The 25,505-nt window shown below is 41.2% G+C and overlaps 1 protein-coding gene across 1 annotated transcript in view; it reads left to right on the top strand.

Annotated features, from left to right (window-relative positions):
* The window catches only part of slc38a4 (solute carrier family 38 member 4), a 34,682-nt gene extending 14,508 nt beyond the window's left edge, over positions 1-20,174 (top strand). The window contains exons 2-16 of the mRNA XM_083907306.1: positions 2,197-2,438; positions 2,639-2,735; positions 2,925-3,040; positions 4,880-4,953; positions 5,297-5,389; positions 5,546-5,627; positions 5,715-5,797; positions 7,662-7,720; positions 10,209-10,460; positions 11,729-11,808; positions 12,169-12,269; positions 13,301-13,425; positions 18,707-18,851; positions 19,502-19,599; positions 19,763-20,174. Of these exons, the coding sequence (XP_083763432.1) occupies positions 2,326-2,438; positions 2,639-2,735; positions 2,925-3,040; positions 4,880-4,953; positions 5,297-5,389; positions 5,546-5,627; positions 5,715-5,797; positions 7,662-7,720; positions 10,209-10,460; positions 11,729-11,808; positions 12,169-12,269; positions 13,301-13,425; positions 18,707-18,851; positions 19,502-19,599; positions 19,763-19,867 (1,623 nt within the window). The 5' untranslated portion in view covers positions 2,197-2,325 and the 3' untranslated portion in view covers positions 19,868-20,174. The remainder of the gene's footprint in view (positions 1-2,196; positions 2,439-2,638; positions 2,736-2,924; positions 3,041-4,879; positions 4,954-5,296; positions 5,390-5,545; positions 5,628-5,714; positions 5,798-7,661; positions 7,721-10,208; positions 10,461-11,728; positions 11,809-12,168; positions 12,270-13,300; positions 13,426-18,706; positions 18,852-19,501; positions 19,600-19,762) is intronic.
* The last annotated feature ends 5,331 nt before the right edge of the window (positions 20,175-25,505 follow it).

Genomic DNA, 25,505 nt, shown 5'->3' with positions numbered 1-25,505 from the left:
TGCCGGTCTCTCTCGCCGTGCAGCAAGAGTGTGACACTGAGAGATTAGATGTACTGGAGTGTGTGATGTAGTTGTTAACGGTAATGCAGCCACTAAATCTGTGTTGGCTCTGGGATATTGCACTTGAAAAAAACAGCAGCCTATCAATGACAGAACCCCTATTTAAAAGGAAAGCTTGATCCTGCGGGTCAAACCGCATAAACCAGGGTCAGGCTGGGGGGGGGGGGTTTAACACCTCTGACATTACATGCAGTGTGTACTTTGGTACATAGTGGTTTGTCTACTGTAAACACTTGGGATGCAAAGATCCTGCTGTGCAGCAGTTTCCTAAACAAGACAGTGTCTTAAATCATTCCCACTGGTCTATAGACCTGTTTAATCCTTAGTTTAAATGTTTTTTTTAACCAGCGGGGTTGTGTTCATTTGGTATTTACTTCCAGATAAAATGACTCGTGTTTTTTATCGGCATTGACTCTAATTGACATTATTCAGAAGCAAAAGACCTGAGTGTATGAGAGAGATTTATCTGCAAAAATTGTTTATATATGAATGAGTACAATAAATGTATACATCTATTTATGCAATAGGACATTGCACTCTGTAAACATGTGCTTTTAGTCTGGAAGTACATAACTTCAGACAAAACATTTTATTTTGGAAATTGTAACTATGTAACTATTGTGCTTTCTAGCATGTTATGGTGTTCTTTAACACAGTGTTTTTCAACTAGTGTGCCGTGAGAGATCGTCAGGTGTGCCGTGGGAAATTATCCAATTTCACCTAATTGGTCTAAAAACATTTTTTGAAAACAAATAATTAATTATCTGCAAAAAATATGGATATAAATATTCAAGACACTTTGATAAGAATGACTAAATTGTTAATATAGGCTACAGAGTATCATTTTTGGTGTGCCTCGTGATTTTTTCAATGAAAAAAATGCACCTTGGCTCAAAAAAGGTTGAAAAACACTGCTTTAACACAATGCGCTTAAATTTGCGTTTGTCCTGGACAAATTCTCGTCTTGCGTCTCCGCTGACGTCCTTGTATTTGTGCGCGCGTCTGTTAGCATATCGGTTTTTCCTTGTTCCTCTTATTAGCTTTAGAAGCTACCTACGTGGTCAATGCTCGTGACTCGCCTGAATTGGATTTAGCAGCGTTTCTTTTGAATTTCGTAACTTTCTACACAGTAGAAACAGTTTGTCTCAAGCGGCTGTTTAGACTGGTCCCACACACATAATGTTCCCCCACCGGAATATTGTCATGGAGAATGTTCCGACCTCTCCGGAAAGAAAAACAAAATTACAGTCAAATCAAGCTGCTGTGCGGTTTTGTTTTGTTTGTTTTTGCTATGGTTAGTTGTTTGTCAGGTTTGAGATTTTTCCTTCCAAGCATGTATGTCCAACAGTCCCTAAATATAAACTAGTTCGGCCTTAAATATTCCACTCCATGTCCTCTGCCGGCCCTGTCCTGCTTACATAAGTTGACGATTATGTAACTTCTATATAATGCGTTTCTTTTACTGTTGGAGGAGGCTGTGGTCGAGCGGCCTCATGAATGTGTCTTTAACTCGCTTTTAGGGTTTGTTGACTAAACACCAGCCATTCATCTGTTTGCGTCAGCATCGGCTTGTCACATCCTTGAGAAGACATCAGGTTCATGTTAGCCATAATGAGGCTTTTTTTTTGTCATTCATGTGTTTTTTCTCAGTTGTAATATACAAAATTAATATCGTAAACCAAAGGCGGTATAAAATGGAAAAAATAGGAGTAACATACATGACTTCTGCTTTGTTAGTGTTGGTTAAGCTGATTTCAGGGCAGTATGACTTGCATCATGTCACTACTCTGGTCCTCGAGGTAACATAACAAATACCCTCACACTTCCAGGAAATGAGATGGACTGGTTTACAGTGGAGAGGGGCCCTGTTCTTCATCAAGGCCGAAAGGGTCCATTGTGGACACTGAGACCAGAGAATAGATTATTCTGCAGTCGCAAATTGCTTTTCTCATTTTTTTTTCTGCTTTCGACTAGAATCTGAGGTCATACCATGATTATCTGTGTACACTTTTGACATCTTTTGAATCATAATAAAGAATCTGCCTTTGTGCATGAAAAGTGCTTTTCAAGACGTGATGGGTGCAGTTTGAACTTTGCATCACTGACTCTTTCCATGTTTTGTCTGTTTGTTTGTAGTTATTTTCTTACAGACATCAAGGTCTACCAGAAGTTGAAGAGGGAAACGTATCGCCGCCTTGCCGACATCTTAGCCCGGGAAATTGTGAAAACGGAATTTCCCTGTCTTGCATTGTCCTGTGCACAGCTATGCCAGGGGTTATGGATATGGAGCTGAGAAAGGTCTGCACGGAGGCCGATGACGAGAGCAACGACAGCCTGGACGACCGCTACATCGAGGCAGATAAGGCCACCATAAGCAGGTCAGCAGGTCACTTTTCCAAATGAGTTGACTCGAAACGGCTTCATGTGACACTGGAACTCTGGTTTGTCAGCACGTTCGGCACATTTCTGTTCATTCTGCCCTTGAAAGAATGTGGACCTACTAATACTTTTCTGTATATATTACAAGTGCCTTCTTTTCAAGCAACTGCTGACACTGATTCTTTCTTGGTCCTCATAGCCAGTTCACTGACGACATCGATGATGGAGAAAGCCAGAAGTTCTTGACAAACGGGATGATGAGGAAGAAGAAATATGAAGATTATCATGACGAATATGTGAGGAAATTCACAGATCATCATAACACTGATGTCATCAGTTTGTCCGTGTTTTCCTACCATTGAGTATGAGGATGTTCTGTTTCTAGGAAAATATGGTACTGCTGACATTTAATGTCCAGATGGAAAAAAGAATTTCAAGCCAATTTTTCTCCTCTCTCTCTCTCTCTCTCTCTTCTGCCTGAGCAGCATCCAGGTCATACCTCCTTCGGGATGTCTGTCTTCAACTTGAGTAATGCCATCATGGGCAGCGGCATCCTGGGCTTGTCTTACGCCATGTCCAACACTGGCATCGTCCTCTTTTCGTAAGTTGTAATCAAAGCAGATGGAAGAAACAGTCAATGCTTTTTTTGTGAAGTTTACTGGAAGCTGAATGACAAGGCAGGATATTTTTTAACACTGAGTAAATTAGGGGATAATGGTGCATTCAGTCATAAAATGCCCCCATCAAGTCAAAACATAAGGGCATTAAAATTAGTTATGTTTCACAAATGCACTTGACACAGTTGGATCAGCTATTTGATAAAATAAATACTGATAAGAAGTCAATGCAGCATTCATTTTCTTTCTACATTTCAAGGTGAACGCACTTAAATACAAGGACGTTGGAAGGACTGCCTAACTCAGGGAATCAGGCACATAAATGCAGCTTTGTTTAAAAAACATTCCATGTTGCACGGTGTAATTTAAAATTAGTCACTGTGAGGTTTACGTTTATTCTTGGAGGCAATCAGAACATGAACTTTTGTACCCTCTGCCCCTCGGTTCCTCTGCTCAGTGCAGGACCAACGCTGTCCCGTGCACACGCATTTAATTTTCAGTGTGCATATGGATGACTTCCAACATCTGACACCCCTCTGTCATCTTACACCTCTGTGCACCATCCAAGCCCTTTGCTGGGTGGCCTCTCTCATGAGCGGCCGAAGCTGCAGGCCTGCATCTTAAACGTAGGAGGTTGTCATGTCGTTGAAACGCAGTCTAGATGGATCAGGACAACATAAGGTTTTTCAACCACACAGCGTTCACCGAGATAGACGACCCTGGTTCACCACCAAAACAACTAAATGACAAACACATCTGAGCAGGTGCTGGCTGACTGAGTGATAGCTTTCCACTTGTCCTCTAGTCAGGATGGCCGAGTGGTCTAAGGCGCTACGTTTAGGCCGTAGTCTCCTCTGGAGGCGTGGGTTCAAATCCCACTTCTGACAAAAGTTTTTTTTCCTTTTGAATTATATATTTTTTTGGTGTTTTTTAATTGTTTCTCACACAAATCCTTTTAACTTCTTTCTGCCATAGATTAGAACAACTCGGTGTCCTTCTGTACATCACTTTAAAGTGGAACTAGACCGGAAGTTCCAATTAACGCTGTTTTTTAGTGTGTATCTGCGTCATTACCTTGTTTATAAAGCCCTGAAGTTTCTAAACAAACAGTTCGGCCACTGCTGAGAACGCTGTGTTTATTGTAATCTCGGGCTCAGCGAGATCTCTGAAAATCGTTATAGTTACTTAAACAGTGGTTCTCCGGAACAGCAGATCCTCCTGCTCCGGGCACTAGTCCGGGCACATCCGGTTGCGTTCATTGAACCGCAGAAGAAGAATAACGTCCGTTGTGGAGGTGTCTCACGAGCGACAGTGTCTTCTGACTCTGGGTCTGACTCCGGGTCAAAGTCATAAAAGGGGCGGGGAGTCGTGAAGAAGCTATTTTTAAACAATGTTAAAACAATGTTTTGATAATGAGTAGCAGTGCATCCACCGTTCCAGAAGGGGGAGCTGCGCTTCTGAGAGCTGGTGTGCTGAATGTCACTTCCGGGTACTGGCCAATCACAACACAGTCTGTCTTCTAAGGCGAGATTTATGTCTGAAATAGCGTGGCTGACAAGCGCTTCAAAAAGGAAAGATTTATATCAGCTCGTTTCCAGCTGTTTTTGACCATAACAACAAGTTAATGTATGTAAATAGACCTCCATAACTAACATATATGTGCAACAGGACCACTAATGTGACCTTTAACACTAACATATCCATTTGAACTGGGAGTGAATGCTGATTTAACACATTCCCACCAGTTACATCTGGATGTAAATGGGCTTTTTGACCAGTGAGAGCTGATGTTTTATAAAACTTTGCTTTACATCTCTTTGCAGAATCCTCCTCATCGCCGTCGCCATTCTCTCCCTGTATTCTGTACACCTTCTTCTTGTGACGTCAAAAGAAGGAGGTTGGTATTTCACTATTTCAGTTTTCTATATGACTGATGTAGAAAGTTACTGCTGGTTTCTTTAACCTGGGGGTCAGGACCCCCCCCCTCCCCTAAAGTGGTCCAGGATTATTTTGAAACACAAAATTGAATACCACTGGTGGTGGTTTGTAAAATCTCTTATTTCCCCTGAAGGGTCAAATGGAACACTAAACTCTAAAACACAACTGGCCAAAAACGTTTTATTGTACTGGTTCAGCCACAGGGATATGTTTTCTGAAAAATAGCTACTGTTAGTGAAATACTCGTCTCACAGTGAAACCTTCATCATTAATGCATTATTTCTACTTGTCTGTTCTGGCAGGATCCCTCATCTATGAAAAGTTGGGGGAGAGAGCATTCGGCTGGCCTGGGAAAATGGCTGCTTTTATATCCATCACCATGCAAAACATTGGAGGTAGTAACTTATTTTGTGTGTCTATTGTACAGATGAAAACACCAACAACAACAAAATTGGGATTAGGATTTTGAAGAAACAAATTTGACAGATTCATATACGTGTCTGTATATATAGCAAAAACCACCCACATTTACCCCTGTTGTCTTTCTGCAGCAATGTCCAGCTACCTCTTTATCGTCAAGTATGAGCTTCCTGAGGTGATCCGAGCCTTCTTGGGTTTACAGGAAATCTCCGGGTGAGTGTGTTTCTCTGTGTGTGTGCTGTATAGTACACATATGTTATATCATCTGCCCTGATTTTAACCAGTGTGTGATGTTTGCAGTGAATGGTACATGAACGGAAACTACCTGGTGGTGTTTGTGTCAATTGGAATCATTCTGCCCCTGTCTCTCCTGAAGAATCTTGGTAAGTAAGACTAGAGCAGAAGTTCTCTTTAAATGAATGTGAAGCGTTCAAAATTCAATTCTGTTGTACTCCCACTATCCCACACATTTCTTTATATTTACATGACACTAGTGTTAAAGGTCCCATATTATGCAAAATCAACTTTTTAATCATTTAATTTGGGACTCTGGAGGTCCTTTCAGTCGGCAAAACGTGAAAAAAGTTTTTTGTTCATGGTTTTGTGGTCCTCCTCAGTCTAAGTACAGGAGATAAAACACGCAATGTTGACTTCGGCACTCACTGGGACGTCACAATGAGCTTCCTGGAACTGTTGTCTCGCAGAGCTCCGCTTTGTCCGTAAAACACACAATAGTGCTGGCAAGGGCAGCGGTATGCGAAAACCAGAAGTCCGCAAATTCAGCACAGAGTTCTACACAAACTTCCAGCCTCAGAGGATTTATCTGTCCAGTGGATACATGTTATACGTGTGCCCGCTAGAGCCTGCAAATGATCACTTTTCCAAATGCTAACTGCTGTTAGCTCCCAGTAGCCTCTGTGGCTGATGTCATTTCCTGTCCCTTAAATTTCGTTTTACTTTTCTTTTTTTCTTTTTTTTTAAAGAGATACTACTAAAGAGAGCGTTCTGAACAGGGCTGTTTTGGCAGGGTGATTGAACTGCTGTGGTGCTTCATCCTTATGGTATTTTGACCAAAGCATGTCACAGACAGTTCATTAGGGCACTAGTTTAACTTAGAGAAATAGGGTATGATATGGGACCTTTGAGTCAAACGAACTGAGAAGAAGCCCCACTTCATGCTTTGTCAGTGAATAGAACTCAATATTTTGGCATGCTAACAACGTGCTGCCGTCTAAAGTGCTTCTCGTGTGTTATGTAATAGGTCAAACATAATACTGAGAAGTTAAAAGGGGAGCATATCGCCACCTAGTGAAGCAGAGGCGGACACACTTCAGTTGGTCTATAGTTTCCCTGGGAGAAGAACAGTAGTCAGTTGACAATTGACCACAGACACAAATTACCTTTTTAGCGAACTCTGGTATAGACCAGGTTCTGTACATGGTCCCTGTCAACTAGTCAACTAGCACAGGTCACTTCAAATGCACATGGAAAAGTACAGACTGACTCCTAATAAGGTCTAATGTTCACTTGATGAAGCCTGAAGCCAAAAGGTCTCGGTGCGTCCGTGATCGAGCAGCTGCCTGAAACCAGCTCCACGCATGCGTCGGTAACATAACACGAGTCGGGCCCTGAGTCAGCTCGGTCAACTTAGAGTTCCAGTAATGTAACTCTGCAGTTTAGCACGTGGTCAGCTCAGAAACCAAGTAACACACTAAATATACGTGTGTTTTGACTGGCTCATTCTGACAGGCAACATATGGAGATTCAAGGGCCCAGATGATGTAATTCAGATAATGGGCGCTGACTGAGCTAATACTGAGTTTGATAAGCCACAACTGCATTGGTGATTTTTTAAGCTAACAAGTAGGTTTGCAACTCAATCCATTCATTATTTTCTCGATTAGTAGTTGTTGAATGTTGATAACTTTTCCCAAACCTCAAAATGAAACTTGTTCTAAAACGACTAAATGCTTTATTTTCATATATATGGAGAAACCATAAACATTTAAGAGAAGTTGATGTAGTGATGTAGTAATTTAGTGAATGTTGTTGCAGACCTGCTCACAAACACTTTCGTTTCCTTTTATTCTGATATCTGAGCTTATTTTTAAAGGTCAGTTTTGTTGACATCTGAGAATTAAAATAGACGGCTACACAGATAGAACACAGCGACAAACAGCAATACTAAAGTACAATCACTAAAGGCCACAGATGTCATTCTCTCGATTCTCTCTCTCTCCTCTATAGGTTACCTGGGCTACACCAGTGGCTTCTCCCTCACCTGCATGGTCTTCTTCCTGGGTGTGGTAAGTTCAGCCTCCCCCAACAGTGTGACATTATGAACTGGTCAACGTGTTTACGTTCAAAACCCAGTGCCACTGGTACTCACCACCCATTTTAAAGCCTGATTTATGCAACTGTAGTAACTCGGTGACAAAATCTGTCCACACACAGACGCTCAAATCTATTACCACAAAGTGCTTTCGTTTCAATAGCATTTTTCCAGCTGGATTTTTTTTCACATCGCATATAGAGGACCGTTTCCACAAAAACGGTTTGTGATTCGCTCTATCTCCCCGACTGGGTTTTTTCCACTCTCTTCTCTGAAGCAGTAAACTTCCACTGCAGGGAGAGAGAGACAGAGCGAGAGGGATCCTCTGACACATTCTCTGTGCCAGGAAAAACCAGCAGTGTCTGCTTAAAGGATGGGGTCCCTCTCACTCTCGCTCTTCACCATTCAACAGAAAGTATTTTTACACTGCTCAGTGCCCATGATTTGATTTATTTGTAGCTGCCAACACTGATCAACACACAGTTCTTCTCTATCCGTCAAAATCTTAATCTAGCCTACAGACAAGCACACTGACACATTTCTGTACAGTCAGACTGGATTAAATACATCAGTTAGTCCTTGTTTCCACCAAAGCAGTACATAACAGTTCAGTTTGTGAACGCAATTATTTGCATTTCGATTTTTAAAGAGTTGTAAAGGGTGTCAGTGCGGTTTGGAACAGTATCATCTGTTCTGGTTTGCATTAGTGATGTGTCGTCCATGAACGAGCCGGCTCTAAGAGGCGAGTCTTCCGCCGTGGGACTTTATTTCGATGGGCACACCATGCGGCCAAGGCCATGCGAGGACAGTCTAGGATCATACCATTATGTAAAAGAAGGAAGGGACCCTTCGAAGACAGCCAGTGTGGTGGTACAGGCCAGCTTCATACAGAGCGACAGAGAGCTCATCAGTGAAATATTGAGAAATGAGCGAAAACCGAAAAAGAAGCAGCATCTGGCTGCATTTCAAAGATATGGGAGACTGCAAAGCACAGTGCAGGGTTAGGTTGGTTGGTTAGGTGAGGTGTATTTTTTTGTAATGAAAAAAATGCATAAAAATGAGACTTTTATGAAAACACTGATTTAAAAAACGCTCTGAGTGAGACTAAGGGCCAATTCCAATTCCTTTTTTTGTCACTTAGAAATGGGACACCCCTTAAATGCATATACGTCTTCAGACTGCGGGGGGCAGAATAACGTGAAAGCTGTGTATTTTTTGGAGTCTGTCAACTCCAAAAAAGAAGAAGAAGAAGAACACATTTACGTCACGATTATTTATTTATTATTTTATTTCAGTCAAGTTATTAGGTTGTCAGTTAGTTATAAGATGATACTCATACAAATACCACAACCACAGACATATTCAGCTGACAGTTACCACACACCACGGCTTATTGATAAGTAAACGATAGCAAACGATCGCGTGTCTCGCTTCGCTGCTTTCGACGCCATCTTTCTTATGTGGATACACGCAATGCATTCTGGGTAGCCCTTGCTCCCAAGGGTGGTGTCGGAAAATCTCAATATTGAGGGCGATACAGCCCTTAAACTTGCCCCTCAACTTAATTTTTCTGAGAATCGGGACAGCACTTGCACTAGAGGGAGTGCACAATTTTGAGATTGAGGATTAAGATTGAGGGTTAAGCAAGGAATTGGATTTCACCCTTAGTGATGATGAGCCATTTAGTAGCTCTTCTAAGGGAGCCGGGCCAAAAGAGCTATATCTTTGAAAAGAGCTGGACTTCCGATCACAAGTTTGCGTGTGTGATGGCTGGACAGTGATAGCTGTGTCAGCTACTGTTTATAAGCGTGTACAGTACATTAAAACTTGTGGTTTTCCATTCTACTGCATAACTTCACTACACTCTTAGAAATAAGGGTTCCAAATCGGTTGAGGTTCTACCTGGAACTTCTGAAAAGCAGCAAAAGTTGCTAAGAACCATTTTGATCCAGAGAACCCTTTAAAACCCCCAGGTAGAACCTTTTTAAAAAGGTTCTACCTGGAGCCAAAAAGGGTTCTCCTATGAGGACAAGCCGAAGAACCTTATATCGTTCTATTAAGCACTTTAATTTTTAAGAATGTAGGGCACCTGGAACCCTTAGTGTTACCAAGAACACTTTTAAACCCTTTATTCCGTAAAGAGGTTTTAAAGGGTTCTCTGGATCAAAATGGTTCTTACTGGAACCATTAGTGTTATGTTCGGGAAAGGGTTTTTCAGAAGCAAATGGTTCCAGGTAAAACCTCAGCCCTTGTAGAAGAACACTTTTGGAACCCTTATTTCTAAGAGTGTAGAAAATGGGTTTCATGTTGTGCAATGATGAGCTGAACTGAACTGAACTGTGCTGTACTGCCTGGTAGAAATGCCCTTAACTGCTCTTCAGCTTATTGTTTTGGTGCTTTGATTCACTCTCACTGCTCTTATAAACCTCATTTGACCTTAACTCCGTGTCATTATTTTCCAGATTATCTACAAAAAGACGCAGGTGCCCTGTCCTCTTCCTTTCCTGAGCCACCACTCGTCCAACCTCAGCATGAACTCCTCGGACATGTCGGGGATGTACGCCATAAACCATTCCATGGAGTTCTCCCGCGCCGATGTTTCCCCGTCGGTGCCGGGCAGCCACGACGCTCACCACTCCACCGGTGTCCACTTCGAGCCTCACCCCGATGACGACGACAAGTGCACGCCCAAATATTTCATCTTCAACTCACAGGTACAGTGGGGTCAGCGGCAGGGTGTGCAACCTTTGACTGAACCCAAACATGCAACATTGTGTCCAAACATAACCTTGTTTAAAGGTGAAGAGGTTGTTTTAAAGGTGTGTCATTCACACGCAGACATTAATGTTCCCCCATTCAGTTTAACGCCAGAAGACTTCAACGCTATATTAATCAATTGTCAATTTGTCATCAAGGGGCTTGAACAGAGGAATGTACAAGTTACCCAAAGGAAACAAAAGCACCAAGCATTAGTGGAGACATGTTTGTTTAAGGTTGGGTATTCTAGGGTGTGTGTAATGGTCTTTATCATAAATCATGACATGCTGAGGCTTTTTTGTTGACACAAGAGCCATACACAGCTGTGGCAGAACGTTCTTTTTTTAAGCTGAATTGAATATTTTTAAGTATATATTTACAGCGACTGTGTACGAGGGCACTGCTAAAGCCGTATGTTTTACATTATTCTTTTCTTTTATTTAAAATCTTGTCAATCTGCTTTTGTTCTCCCTGTGTGTGTGTGTGTGGGGGGGGGGGGGGGGGGGGGTTCTCTGGGTTCTCCAGTTTCTTCCCACAGTCCAAACACATGCAAATTGGACATAAGCTGTAGAACAGGGATGGAACAGATTTATATTGAAAAAACTGGCCTTTCGTTATTTAGGGCGCTTTCACACCTACAGTTCGATTGCTTTGGTCTGCACCAGTCAGAAAAATGTGGGAATGTAGTAGACGTGGGTACAGTTTGCTTTCACATATTCATATTTCTAAAGGAACCAAAATAGACCGAGAAGATCATCGGCACCGGAACCAGACTAACCCCTGATTTCCACCGCGCTTCCAATGCGCCCGGTTGGGATTGACGCTGGGCAGAGGACGGCGCAAAACCGCGGCCCTGATGTTCCGTGTCGCTGATGTGCCCGGTGGAAATTCGGGGTAGTCCCGTATCTCGTGTCATGCCCATAATGCATTAAACTATACCGTTTCGTTCCATTTGGTTTGGTTGTTTTCACACCAGAGGAACCGTACCAAAGTAGGGCGGATAAAGCCGCCGGTTGATCTGGTGCGCACCAAAGTACCAAGATTATATGTGTGTGGTGTGAAAGCACCCTAAGACACCTTAATACATTTTTATTTTTGATGAATTGCACTGTGGTGGAAATTTCCCCACTGCGGGACAAATAAAGGACTATCTTATCTTTTCTACCTGCATGTTTTTATTTGTGTCTTTAATGTGTTCGTCCATTTCTCTGCTATCTCCCCACAGACAGCGTACACTGTCCCAATCCTGGCCTTTGCCTTCGTCTGCCATCCTGAAGTCCTGCCCATCTACAGTGAGCTGAAAGAGTAAGTGTGCTGTCCCTTTCAGAAACAAACTAAGTCTATCACACATAAACTCATTATCAAGCTTTGCAGATTGTCTTTAGTGTAGCAGGGTTTTGGACAAATACCTAAACATACCTATACAACAAAACATAACTGTGAACAGGGACTCTAAATCCTTAATGATTAGGCATAATGGAATGTAGTAATCACAATTCAAAACTAAGAATTCATCCAATTCATGTGTGAAACTCCTACACAAAGTCATGTTCCTACAATAGCACAGAGCAGACAAACCAAGACAAAACGAGGCACAACAAATTTACCCTCAACTCCAAACCTTCTAAAAGTGAGTAAGTGTGAATGTGTCTTTTCGTTTTCCAGTCGCAGCAGGAAAAGGATGCAGAACGTTTCCAACCTGTCCATCATGGCGATGCTCGTCATGTACATGCTGTCAGCGCTGTTTGGCTACCTCACATTTTATGGTAAGAAACGATGCTTGATGTGTAGATTAAAAGTGTTACATCTGACATGATGTCAGGCCAAAGATGACGAACGGACAGTCAATCTTTGTTTTTTTTCTTGAAAAATTCATTCTTATTTGAGCGTTAATTAAAGGCTAACCTTGTCAGCTTGAATGTGTTGATGTTAGGGCCGTAACGATACATAAACTCACGATTCGATTCGTATCACAATTTTTGACCCACAGTTCAGTTTTTTTATTTAAAAAACATTTTATTTAAACAACATTTACTTATATAGCAACTTAATGTAACATTTAATAACAAATATTTTGGAACACTGTGAACAGATTTGAACATAAATAAATAAATAAATAAATAACCAAAGATTTCTCTCTTTTTTGTAACAAAATAATACTGTTGAAAAATACAAAGTAAATGATCAATCAGACTGGGATTTGTCCCCAAAGCATGCTGGGAAGTGTAGTTCTTCATGAGAAGCAGTTTTGTTCTGGTGGAAATAACTTGTTTAGATAAACAGCAAAGGTAAGACAACATTTCTCCTTGAATTTTTTGAAAGTCAGTTGTTGTTTTGCTCTTATTTTGGGGCTGGATCTGTGAATCTTGTTCGTAGAGTGATAAAAATGGTACCGTTAGAATCTGTGAATTCTCCGCTGTTTACATAATGACGCTGACGCTCCGGTGCCGCTTTTCAATGTGTGCGTTGTAACAGGTTTTTTCTGCTCCTGTGGGTTTGAGTTTTAATTAATCACAATTAACGCAATAATTTGACACCCCTAATAAAAATAAGTTTGGTAGGACTAACAGCTCATATCATGTGGCTGACTGGAAAAATAACTGGGAGTTAGAAAGGGCGTTTCGCGATTCTGTTTCTCACACCACGACACAGGTTTGTGGCTCTGAGTATCGCAATTTCGATTTCGATACGCATATCGTTACAGCCCTAGTTGATGTCACCATTATGAAGGAGTGACGTGACTCTTTTATTCCATTCATGTAACCAGTGTTGTGTTTTTTCCTCCCCCCCGTCACAGGTAGCGTAGAAGCAGAGTTGCTCCACACCTTCACCAAGGTGTATAAGTTCGACACCCTGTTGCTGATGGTGCGTTTGGCGGTCCTCACTGCCGTCACTCTGACCGTGCCCATCGTGCTTTTCCCCGTAAGTACCAGCGCAAACACGCCGCCTTCCTCTGTCGTCTGTCTCGCTGAGCGCTGGCGTAGCCTTATTGACGTCAGAGCGCACAAACACGTTTCTCAGATAAACTCACAAACATACTCCACCCTTGTAATTTCAATGATCTTGACACCAAACACTGCAGCCTCTCTGGGGTTCTTTATGCAGAGTCAGTGTCATTTTCTGGATGAGGCTGGTTTGTTTCCTGGCAGGTGAAAAAGAACATACTATTCAGTTTGGCACTTCTCTCTTGTGTCGTCATTTGAAATCCCAAAACACACAGGCTGAGTGTGAACATGGCCACACCCCTTCATTTCACCAACACACACACATGAACACATAATAATGTGTCTGGTCAGTGTTCACTGGCTTTTTTCACAAGATGGAGCCAAAGTCTCTGTCAGTCTTGCGCTCGATGACCAGCCACCAAAACTATTTTGTCTCAGTCACACAACACTCTCTTCTCACTTCCCTGACCTTATATGGTCATGGTCTAATTTTAGCGTTGGCCCTAATCTGACACAAGGAGAAGAAAGATGGCTGCTGGCCTGAGCAACTTTCACACACTCAGAGAGAGAGAAGCAGCTGCTTATTCTTGTCTTTTTTTTGTGGTTGTAGTGACACAAGTGTGCCACCAGATGACAGCAGTTGTGTTGCTGTTGAGACTGAGGTGTGGTTACAGGCAGTGTCCACTGGATGGCAGCAGATTCAATGCGATTTTCAGTCTCAGGGAAATGACAGAATGATGCAGCAGTGACCAAAACACAGCTGGACATCACACACACATGCATTTATACATAAATGGAAATAAGTGTTCACCCCTTTAATTATGTTTGAACTCTCATACAGGAGCTGTCTCATAGTCATATAGTCATGCTCTTCCATGATGTTCCTCATTCTATAATTAACACAGAGAGCGATCAGAAGACTCAGAGTAAGAGACGCTGCTGCTTTTTCTGTCGCAGGAAATGTGACCGAGGTTCCCCCGTCTCTCTGCAGTGGAAGTTTACCACCTCGCAGAGGGAGAACCCACACCCTAACCGCCACCTTCAGGGGGATTAAAGGACAGAACCATTGAGACAGAGGGGGTGCATTTTATTGACAGCAGAGGAAAGCAGGAACGCCAACCTCTCACAGTCCTCCCTAAATGTGGGTGATGTGGGTGAACTTTATTTAATCACGTCGGCAGCCACATCACCTAAATTTAGTCAGCGCGCACTGGTGGTTGTCTTTCATATGACACAGATTATACAACGAAGATGACAAACTGGTGATTTGTGATTATGTCTAGTCAGGAGAACGGCAAACATGTAGTTACTGCGCTGAATATTTGTGCGTGTGTGTGTGACTTTGAATAACGCTCACAATAAAGACAGCGTGTTATTATAGTGGAAACAGACGCAGGCTGCTGTGTAATTGAACACAAGCCTGAAAGGTGATGCAGCAAAAAAAAAGAGCAGCAGTGAGGTGGAGCACAATGAAAAGATCAGTAACACCCTTGTGCTAATACTCGCTTGTTCACTCTGAGGTTGTTTTAAAAACTGGTTTTCCTTTGTGTATACCTGCATGGAAAAGGCACAATGTGAGTCACATCCTGTTTTTACGCTCGCGAAGACGAGGACCTGCTGAGAGACGGTGGCAGTGGGAATGAAACGGCCGTGGTTTTCTGGGAATGTTTCATTTGACTGACCGGTGCTCAATCTCGCCATAATTTAACCGTAGATTGAAGAACTTGGAGACGTGTCAGACTTTGGATGAAAAGAATTACTTAGTCCCACAGTCGCTCTGCCAAGTTTCCATTTGACATTTAAGAATCGTCCCTCAGATAGATCTGACCTTCATCTTGAAGGGAAATGCCGTTGACCTTCGTGGAGAAGATTAACAATAGCTTTGTCTGTGGCTGTCCTTGGCTCAGGTGGCGAAGTACTTCATGGGAGAGGAGAGAATGTGTGCGTGTGGGTGTTTGAAAATACAAGTGTAGGTGTGGACCTGTGTGTGTGTGTGTGTGTGTGTGTGTGTGTGTGTAGGTTGTGCAGTCACGTGAAGGATGGCTGTAAAGGGAGGCCAGATTAGGCTTTAGCAGGATCCAGTTCATAATGAAAGGGCTTTGTGAGGAGTCAAACATGCCCCAGTTCTCAGGCTCACTGCTGGATTCATGAATCCATGGTAGAGGTCTGAAGATGAGCGTAATAACAGCTCCAGCGTCACCTTGAAATGCCGCCATCATGTAGTTCTGCATGTCATTATTAGCATGTAATACTATAAGCTTAGATGTGTCCTTTAATCACCTTTAACCTTTTGCATTGATAATTCAAAAATGATCACATTTCAACCAGCTTTATTACAACCACTGAGACAAAAAGTGGCTCATATTTAATGTCCATTATTACCATTATATCACATGTAATTACACTGTTAAAATGTTTTTTTAACACTTACATGAAGAACAAGTAAATAGATAAACTATTTTTAGTCAATGTTTAAAATGAAAAACAAGAATATTTAATAATGTCTGAAATCACAATATATATATATACAAAATGTCCAACTTACTTTCAGCCACTCTGTAGACAGGTTTTTTTTTTCCTATTTCTGTGTTGTCTTAAACCTGTAAATTGAAACTTCCATTGGTTTCATGGGTGTCTAAATAAAGCTGCGTACGACCTTTGACATTTTGCTCGCACATACTAACCTCTATCAAGTGTAATATATGCCAATGTTTGATAAAGCACTTGTAAAGCTTCTGAACAAACCTCATCATTTATTTATTTTAATTTTTTTTAAACTGCCACCATCTGTGTGCCTCAGCTGTGGAATTGTGGAACTGAAATGCTGCAGACGCTTGTTGACATGCTAGTGAAGCTCATTTAAAGCTATGGTTCATTGCTTGTGTTGTTAAAAACACGCCGACACTGTTTCCTGCTCATATTAATACCCATGAAAAGGGACTTTTACAATATGCCTGTCTCTCGCTCTGTATCTGCTGTAATTCAAATGTGTGGCTGCTGCTTCCACTCCGGTCCTGTGTACTTGCACTTTGACGTGTGCAGAAATCTTGACTCTAAGAAAACACAACCCTTGTTTTCAGTCAAACCGGTTTAAAGCGAAAAAGGTGTTTTTGCTTTTATCTGTTTCTGGTTTGGGCCAACTGTGCAGGAGCAGCTCTGGTCTTAGAACCTGGCCGATTCCAGATTTGTCTGCCTACAACTCGTCTGTCCACATACCCCCGTGTGTTATGTGTCTAAAAATGTGCAAACATCGCACACTGAACTCCAAAGCCTTTGCGCCAGTTAGCAGCCACGTGCTGAATAGTTTGAAGCCTTGGAAAGAAATACCACGCCTAAGTCTGAGTTTTAGTCGTAATTATGCAACTGGTGCATAGAGAGAGAGAGAAGGTGGACTTGTGGAGTTACAGAAGAAAAGATCATTATTACTGTATCTGTCAAAGAAGACGTTTCTTTGGGTGTCGATGTTAAAGGGCAGGCGTCACCGCGGTGCCTCCTCCTGTCGTGGAGGAGGTTGCTTGGCTCAATCTGACAGTGCAGAAAACCCAGTTAATGTGATTTTTTTTTTGGGTGCACCCACTAACTGACTGTATATGAATCTTGTTTCAACTTGAAAGGCAGACAAAGCAGAAGGCATGTGGAGCTCTCAGTGCAGAAAGCAGAAGATGTACAGCTCGTCTTGTCCTTTCCAGGCTCATTAAATAATGACATAACTTCTGCACACACTGTTTAAGAGAGTCTGCCACGGCTCTAATTAAATGTGTTGTCATGGCGACTGATCTACCTTAATTTAGTACTAGTAACTAAAAAGAGGAAGGAAGACAGGCTTGTAGGAGGTAAAGGCGACTTATACAATAGCAGCTTTTTTTTGTAAAGACACACCTCCCACTTACTGGCAAGTCCATCCTCCTCTCACAGGCGGCTGATGCAATCCCATGGTTCCATTGCACTGTGGGAGATAATCCCATGCCTTTGTCAATGGGTGCCATAAGCACCGCCCCCTTTAACCTTCCCCCTACGTCCTGTGAGCTCCCTGTGCCTCAGGTTTCACCTGATACTGCCAACCTTTCACCCACTAGTGGCTCCAACAGGCCGTCTGTGGCCCAGCAGCACCAGGCATCTGAGCTGTGATCTCCAGGTTCTCCCAAGTTACCCCCCCCCTCTCACACACACACAAACACACACACTAACTTCACAGGATTGACACATTTCAGTCAAGGCCAAGTGTGGGAATCCATCTCAGGCACAGGCCAGCTGACACTCTGCAGACTAGACTGCTGTTCATGTCATGTCTTAAACATAGACAGACGGCATGTGCAGAAAACACTGTCATATACCATAAAGGTCCAGTGTGTATCATTTAGGAGGGAAATTAAATACCCATAAGGAGGTTTGTTTCCGCAAATAATCACTTTAAAATAATTATTTTAAAAAATATTGGTTTTTGTAGCTTTATAACAGGAGTTCTCAAAGTGTTTATACCTGAGGGCCAATTTAGGAACCCAACATTAGACTGAGGGCCGCCAAAGAAAAAAAAAAGATGGAAAAAACAGAAAGAAATCCCATTTGATTGCAGTTCTACAGTTTAGCGTTAAGTAATATAAGCGTTAATATAAAGTAATTTAAGTGTTAATATAATTTAAGCCTTAATATAATAACGCTTTATAATTTACTGGGTAATTACCCAGTATTTTGGCCATTGTTCTTACCTTCTAATTACAGGTTAATACCAAGTAACACATTTCTGTTACCATATATTTACTGGGTAAATAGCCAGTAATTGGGGGCTGTAGCTACCTGCTTATTACCAGCTTATAACCCAATAATACACTAAAATTCACCATATAGAAACCAGGTAAATACCCAGTATTTTTGTTTACACTTATTGGTCTGTATCCAGTAATGTCCAATAAACATTTAACAAGCTTAGTAGCTCCTGGATTAAAACTATCAACTGTAATTTATTGCGGGCCGCCAGAAATGTTTCTGCGGGCCGCCATTGGCCCCCGGGCCGCACTTTGAGAATCAATGCCTTAGAATAAGCACCTTAGGTAAGGGCTTTGCTTTATGGAGGCCACTATCTTGCACCACCATGTTTCTGCAGCAGCTCGGCCCGCTCGAACCTTGATGCATAAATTAAAAAGAAGGAGAAAATGGCAGAGTTGTGAAGAGTGTTTACATCCTTTCTGGTAGAAGTAGTTCCGTTACATGCTTGGCTTCTCTGACAAAACTTTAAACGTCAATACGCGTGTATTCCGCAGATCCGCTCCTCCATCACGACTCTGTTGTTCAGCGGTCGGGAGTTCAGCTGGACTCGCCACCTGCTCATCGCCCTGGTGATTCTGGCCTTCAACAACCTGCTGGTGATCTTCGTCCCGACGATCAGAGACATCTTCGGCTTCATCGGTGAGTCCCAGCTTACAAAACGGTTGCAGTCGAGGCCCGATTTGCACCTTCATTTCAAGAGTGTCCTTGATATTAAATAAACACTGGAGGTTGTGTCCGCTGTGTGTGTAACCACTTGCAAACACAAACTCACAATACACACACACAGTGACAGAACGTTCTGATATTTAATAAGCTCCCCTGGAGAAGGTTATAGATACAGTATGTTAAAATGGCTTGAAACAAGGGCCAAATATATCAGTTAAGGAGTTTTTATTGTCAGAAAACTGTAACAGTGACTTAAACTTGGCTTCAGTAGCTAATTATACTAGAAAAGTATTTTTTCAAATGTGGAATTTTACCTCAATGCAACATAAACAAGCCAATCAGAGATGGCAGACTTCACCCCATTCACGCAACAAGCCTCTGGCGGCCTCTATTGTTCATATTGGCAAGTGTAAGTATGGAAACACAAACAGACGCACGGAGCCTCTAAAAACAATACTTCACTCCCACGCTGATGTAAAGTACAATTTTCAGGTGACAGTTCAACACTTTAGTTTTGTTTACTCTGGGTGAAAATGTATAAATGTGAACGTTCTTGTTCTCTGTGTGTGGAATGCTGCTCTCTGATTGGCTGAATCAACCTTTCCCTCTGCTCTCTGTTGCAGGTTCTTCGGCGGCCACCATGCTCATCTTCATCCTACCTGCTGCCTTTTACCTCCGCCTGGTCAAATCAATCCCATTACGCTCCCCACAGAAGATCGGGGTAAGAGTGCACACACACACACACACGCACACACACACACACACACACACACACACACACACACACCTACAGCTTTCTCACTGTATCACTTTCCACCCTCAGCAGCCTCCTGCTGTGCGTCAGCACACATTCAATCCCTCTCCGTCTTGTCTCCACTTTGCAGGCAGCCATCTTCCTGGTCGTGGGAATCATATTCATGATTGGCAGCTTGTCGCTCATCGTCCTCGACTGGATTCACAACCCACCAGGCTCCAGCGGCGGTCATTAAGGTCCTCTTCTTCTTCTTCTACCCCCACCCACCCCACACCACCTCCACAGATTCACGCTAAAAGCGACGTCCCCGCTGAGTTCTTCCACTTCCACGTTTTTCCCTTTTTCCGCCTCATCAAACATCAATCATGAAACCTCAATATAAAGACATGATGTGCTGCACTAAGTTAAGGCATCTTAAGTTTTCCCTCCCCCACAGAGAGAAAAATCACTGGAGGCAACTTCTTTAGCTCATTTGATGTATTTTTTGTTTCTAGTTTTTTTTTTTGCTGAAAAGTTCTGGATGTGAATCAAGAGAATCTAATCCCAGCGGGGGGGGGGGGGGGGGGCACTGACTTGTTTAATGTGTCAGTAACCAGTTTGAAATCATCATCATCATCATGACCACCACCATCATCATATTGTTTCCAGCGATGAAGAAACAGGATAAATATGAACTGTGAACGTCAGTCCCTCACAGAGTGTTCTGTGCACTTGACGAGGAGAAACAAGGAGCACTTAGCATTAGCGTTACACTTCACTGTGTGTGTGTGTGTGTGTATGTAGAGCTAACACGCACGCACGTGCACGGACGTACAAACGTATGGAATCAGCTGTTAATCAAGCGTGAGACGTGTATCTCAAAGCAACAGTCAATCATCCCCATCTTTTCATTGCTGTTATGCTACATGCTAACAGCCGTTAGCTTCTGCCAAAGTCTCCATGGACACTTGAGTCAATTGGCCCCCCCGGTTTTTTTTCCACACTCTCAAGGATCTGTAGTGTGAGCCGTTTTGGTTTTATATCCAGGTCGACTGTCACAGAAGGATGTGAACACGCAGAAGTATGAATGTACATGAATACGTTTTATCTACTGAAGAAAGGAAGGAGGGGAAAAAAGGTGTTGTACATAATATCTTACTTGACCTCAGCTCCTTGCCTTTCAGGTTGTATGAAGTCAAAACCTCCTTTTGAACCCACATGGAATAATATATATATACATACGTATATATACAGGGCCGTTTCTAGCTGTTTGGGGCCCCTATGCGAGATACTATTTGGTGGCCCCTATTTTTTTCAAACTCGAGGTAGAGATTCCTAACTTTTTCATATATTCTGTGATGATGCAGCAGGTAACAAGGTAGCATAACAAAACAGTTTTAACCCACGATTCAAAAACAGTAAAAAATAAAAAACGAACCCTGGTGGCTGCAGGGCCCAATGCAGCTGCATAGTCCGCATATAGCAAGAAACAGCTCAGTATATATACACGTAAATATATATGTATATATACATATACACAAGGCACTTAATAGTGTTCTACCACGTAGTATACTGTAAGGGTGTAAAAAAACAAAATGCGCAGTTTAGAAAATAACAAAAAAAAATAATTAATTACATTCAAACCAGCAGGGCTAACTGGAAGATTATTTTGTAGTTTAAATTATGTGAATTCTAGAACTGAACATTTCCACGTGCCATACAATTACTCTTTACAATAATGCCTAACACTAAGCTGCATTGAGTAAACCGGGCCTTAATTTAATGTTTTCTAAAAATAAAAATGTGCCTATATACTAAAACTTTGATATTTTTGGGGAAGGTTATTCTTAGTTTTTCCTCCTCGAGAAAGGAATAAAAACACTGTTTTGTCTTCTCTCTTCACTAATAACCCAATAAACTTACATTTTAGTTGAAATAAATAAATAGATAATTTCATGGTTTAAACTATTTTATTCTAAATGTAGAGCCTCACATGACGGTGAATAAGCTTTTCCCCTAAAATGTCAAAGTATAGTTATAATAATATCACACGCGTCATAATAGCGGCGTTTGAAACCTATTATAGGTTTCAAAAGGGTGCCTGACGGTAAACCAAGCTCCAAAACTATCTTCTAATTTCAGACTCCGATGATAAACGTTATTATAAACCCTTCACGAGGGAAAAGTCTCAGCTTTGTTGTTCCGCGGGAAAACTGAGAAGCATCTTTTTTTGAGCACTTGAAGCAGAGCACACAGGTCACTTTTTTCTGTCTCGTTCACGTGAACACAGTTCAGTTGTTGAGCTCATTCGACTTAATATCAGGTAGTTACATCACGTCAGTATTCACTTTTGTCATTTTTACACAGTTAAACATCTTACGAGTGATGTTTTTTTTGAATCAGAAGAAAGTCAAGATAGGACGATTTTCTTTTAGTTAGGCTTTTCTGGACTGTTCAATATTATCGGCTTCTACTAGAGCCTTAAGTGGAGTCATGGACGATCAGTTATCAGTCCACCTGACGCCCTCATTTGACCTTTTCTGCGGTTTCCGTTGCGTGTCTCGAACACACCCAGCCAAAGTGGACAACCTTTATAGATCCTTTTGTGGATCTATGTACATTAAACAGATAGATATTTCAAATGAAATAGTGTATTATGTGCATGTTTTTGGATTATAAACATGGTCTTTTTGGACAATTGTAAATGCTCTGTAAATATTCTTTATATTATGGTACACTTTAGACTCATCGTGTGTGAGCGGGTTGTCAGGGATTCTGCCTTACAAGTATTCTGCAATCCAGTGTTTGTTTTAGTATAATACAGTTGAAATATATATATATGAAACTTGTGTTAGTCTTTTGTCTTGCTGTATTACTAGTTTCTCCCCCCTTTATTTGAAGCTGTTGAAACTTCTTTTTATCCTTTTTTTTATGTTCTCTGCATGGATTCATCGCCTGCTTCATAACGGTTTATTTCTTGGTTTTCTAACAAACAAGGCAACTGGTTTCTCGGTGCAAGGCACATTAGGAAGGTTCTAACAGAACCTCAGTCATTTGAATTTAAGGTACACTCTTAGAAATAAGGGTTCTAAAAGGGTCCTTCTACAAGAGCTGAGGTTCTACCTGGAACCATTTGCTTTCCTTGAAGAAGGGTTTTTCAAGGGTTCTTAGTAACACTAAAGCATTGGTTCTCAAAGTGCGGCCCGGGGGCCAATGGCAGCCCGCAGAAACATTTCTGGCGGCCTGCAGTGAATTACAGTTGATAGTTTTAATCCAGGAGCTACTAAGCTTGTTAAATGTTTATTGGACATTAATGGATACAGACCAATAAGTGTAAACAAAAATACTGGGTATTTATCTAGTTTCCATATGATGAATTTTAGTGTATTATTGGGTTATAAGCTGGTAATAAGCAGGTAGCTACAGCCCCCAATTACTAGCTATTTACCCAGTAAATATATGGTAACACAAATGTGTTACTACCTGTAATTAGAAGGTAAGAACAATGGCCAAAGTACTGGGTAATTAATTACCCAGTAAATTATAAAGCGTTATTATATTAATGCTTAAATTACATTATATTATATAAATGGGATTTATTTATTTTCTTTTTTTCTTTGGCGGCCCTCAGTTCAAAGTTGCGTTCCTAAATTGGGCCTCAGGTATCAAAACTTTGAGAACCCCTGCACTAAAGGTTCCAGTAAGAACCATTTTGATCCAGGGAACCCTTTCCTGAATAAAGGGTTTTAAAAGGGTTCTTGGTGGAACCTTCCAAAAGGGTTCCAGGTAGAACCTTCTCCTATGAGGACAAGCTGAAGAACCTTATATGGTTCTACTTAGCACTTTTATTTCTAAGGGAGTATTTATCAAATAGCCTATAGTTGTGCTCCCATGTAGCCATGCACCGATGTGCAGAAGAATCTTTCCTGTTTGCCACTTCTGAAACTCTTCAAGAACACTTTCTTACGCCCAAGTATTTCACACCACGCTGTTATCGTTGTCTATTTATAGCATTTTATCTTACGATGTTACTTGAACTGAAGCTTTCCACAGTCTGATCAATTCTGCAAGCTTTGGTACTCGGCTGTAAATGTTCAATCAAATCTTGTGTGCTTTTTTTTTTTTTCTTTTTCCTTTAACAATTTTTACGAATGTTTGCTAATAAGCATTTTTTGTTGTTGTTGTTGTTGTCAGTGGTGTTTCTGATCACTGGTAAATCAGTAGAAGATTGGAGAGATTTGGGTTTCATCTTTTTTTTTTAAGCTCATTTAGAACGAGAATACTGCCAACGCTACACCTCCAGCCCTTTTAGTATCTCAGGTATTCACTCTGGATGTATTTTTGCATCATTGTTTTATGGATAATCTCAAATCTCTTCACAATCTTCTGCATGATTGAGCCAAGATGTACAAGGTTGTCTGTATATTAGCGCTGGCCTAGAAGAGAATCATCTTGCCGATTATTTGTAAATGCAGATCAGTTCCAACTAATAACAACTTGTACAAAACCACCAGCCTTATTTTTTTTTTTGACTCAAGAAATGCTTTCTGCTGTTTGCAGCGTGCCTGCTTCCTGTGGATCAGGCTGGACATTCATTCACATTTGTAATTTTACCCAAATGAAGGGGGTGTTTTGTCTCTTTTCTTCTTCTTCTTCTTTTTTTTTTTTTTTATCAGTGATGCTGTTTTATTATGATGACCAATAAAATGTGAAATGAAAATGTTGTTTTCGTACTTATTTCAGCCTGTGGTTCTGGTTCCACCTGAAGCTTTTCACTGTCCCTCAAAGATTCCTACAGTCTGATAGCTTTGATAGGATTGATAGTTATTTTGTATTCTGTCACTTGGAGATGTTTGTGGGTCGTATGTTTACCTATTTCAAAGAGAAACAAATGCTAATATTGTGCACCTTTTGGATTTCAATGGATGACAAACATGATTATTGACCAGGAGGTATATGTTTTTGCCAGAGTTTGTTTGTCTGTTAGCAACATAACTCGAAAACTCGCGGACAGATTTGGATGAAATTTTCAGGAAATGTCCGTAATGGGACCAGGACCAATTTTGGCCGTGATCCGTAGACACTATCACTATTTTTATCGCTATTTTGTGGGGGGGCTGAGCTGCCTTGGCAGAGGTCTGCACTCTCTGAGTGCTTCTAGTTCTTTATTTAAAATAGTTACAGCTAATACTGTGCACTTTTATTTAAACACACTTTGAGGTGTACAAAGGACAGGTAGTACCATAAAATAATAATATTCCTAGTTCTATTAGGATATTTCAATGCACTTTTTGTAAATGTGTCCTCACCTGCTGCTTACTGGCTGCAGGAAATGTCTGGCCCAGCAATATTTCTTGCTGTGAAACACTCATGCACTCATGCTAGTATTCAGGAACTATTCTGTGGTGCCCTTTGAATCAAGGTAAAAACACGTTTATACATCGGAAAATCTTAAATTCAATTTAAAGAAAAGTCCTCTATGTATGTGCTGAGCTAAATGATGATTTATATCTGTGTTCGTTTCAACTAATCATATACTGTATATTATAAAAAATGAAATATGTATCAAATTCATCTTGAATATATGGATTGAATTTGATGAAGCAATAGCTCCCAATGTTATATCTATAATCAGCAGTGTTTGGCCGTTTCTCTGTGAAGTTTATTAACTTCTTAAGCATCTCAAATAATTCTCATGCCTTGATATGTGGATGTGATTTCAGTGCAAATGTACTCATGTAAGTTATATATCACATACACTACCGTTCAAAAGTTTGGGCTCACTTAGAAATGTCCTTATTTTTTAAGGAAAAGCACTTTTTTTCAATGAATATAACATTAAATGAATCATAAATACACTCTATACATTGTTAATTTGGTTAATGGCTATTCTA

The sequence above is a fragment of the Microchirus variegatus genome (assembly GCF_963457635.1).
Source record: "Microchirus variegatus genome assembly, chromosome: 20".
In the NCBI taxonomy this organism is placed as follows: Eukaryota; Metazoa; Chordata; class Actinopteri; order Pleuronectiformes; family Soleidae; genus Microchirus; species Microchirus variegatus.
The sequence above is the reverse complement of the archived record's forward strand: the minus strand, read 5'-3'. Positions and strand labels throughout refer to the sequence as shown.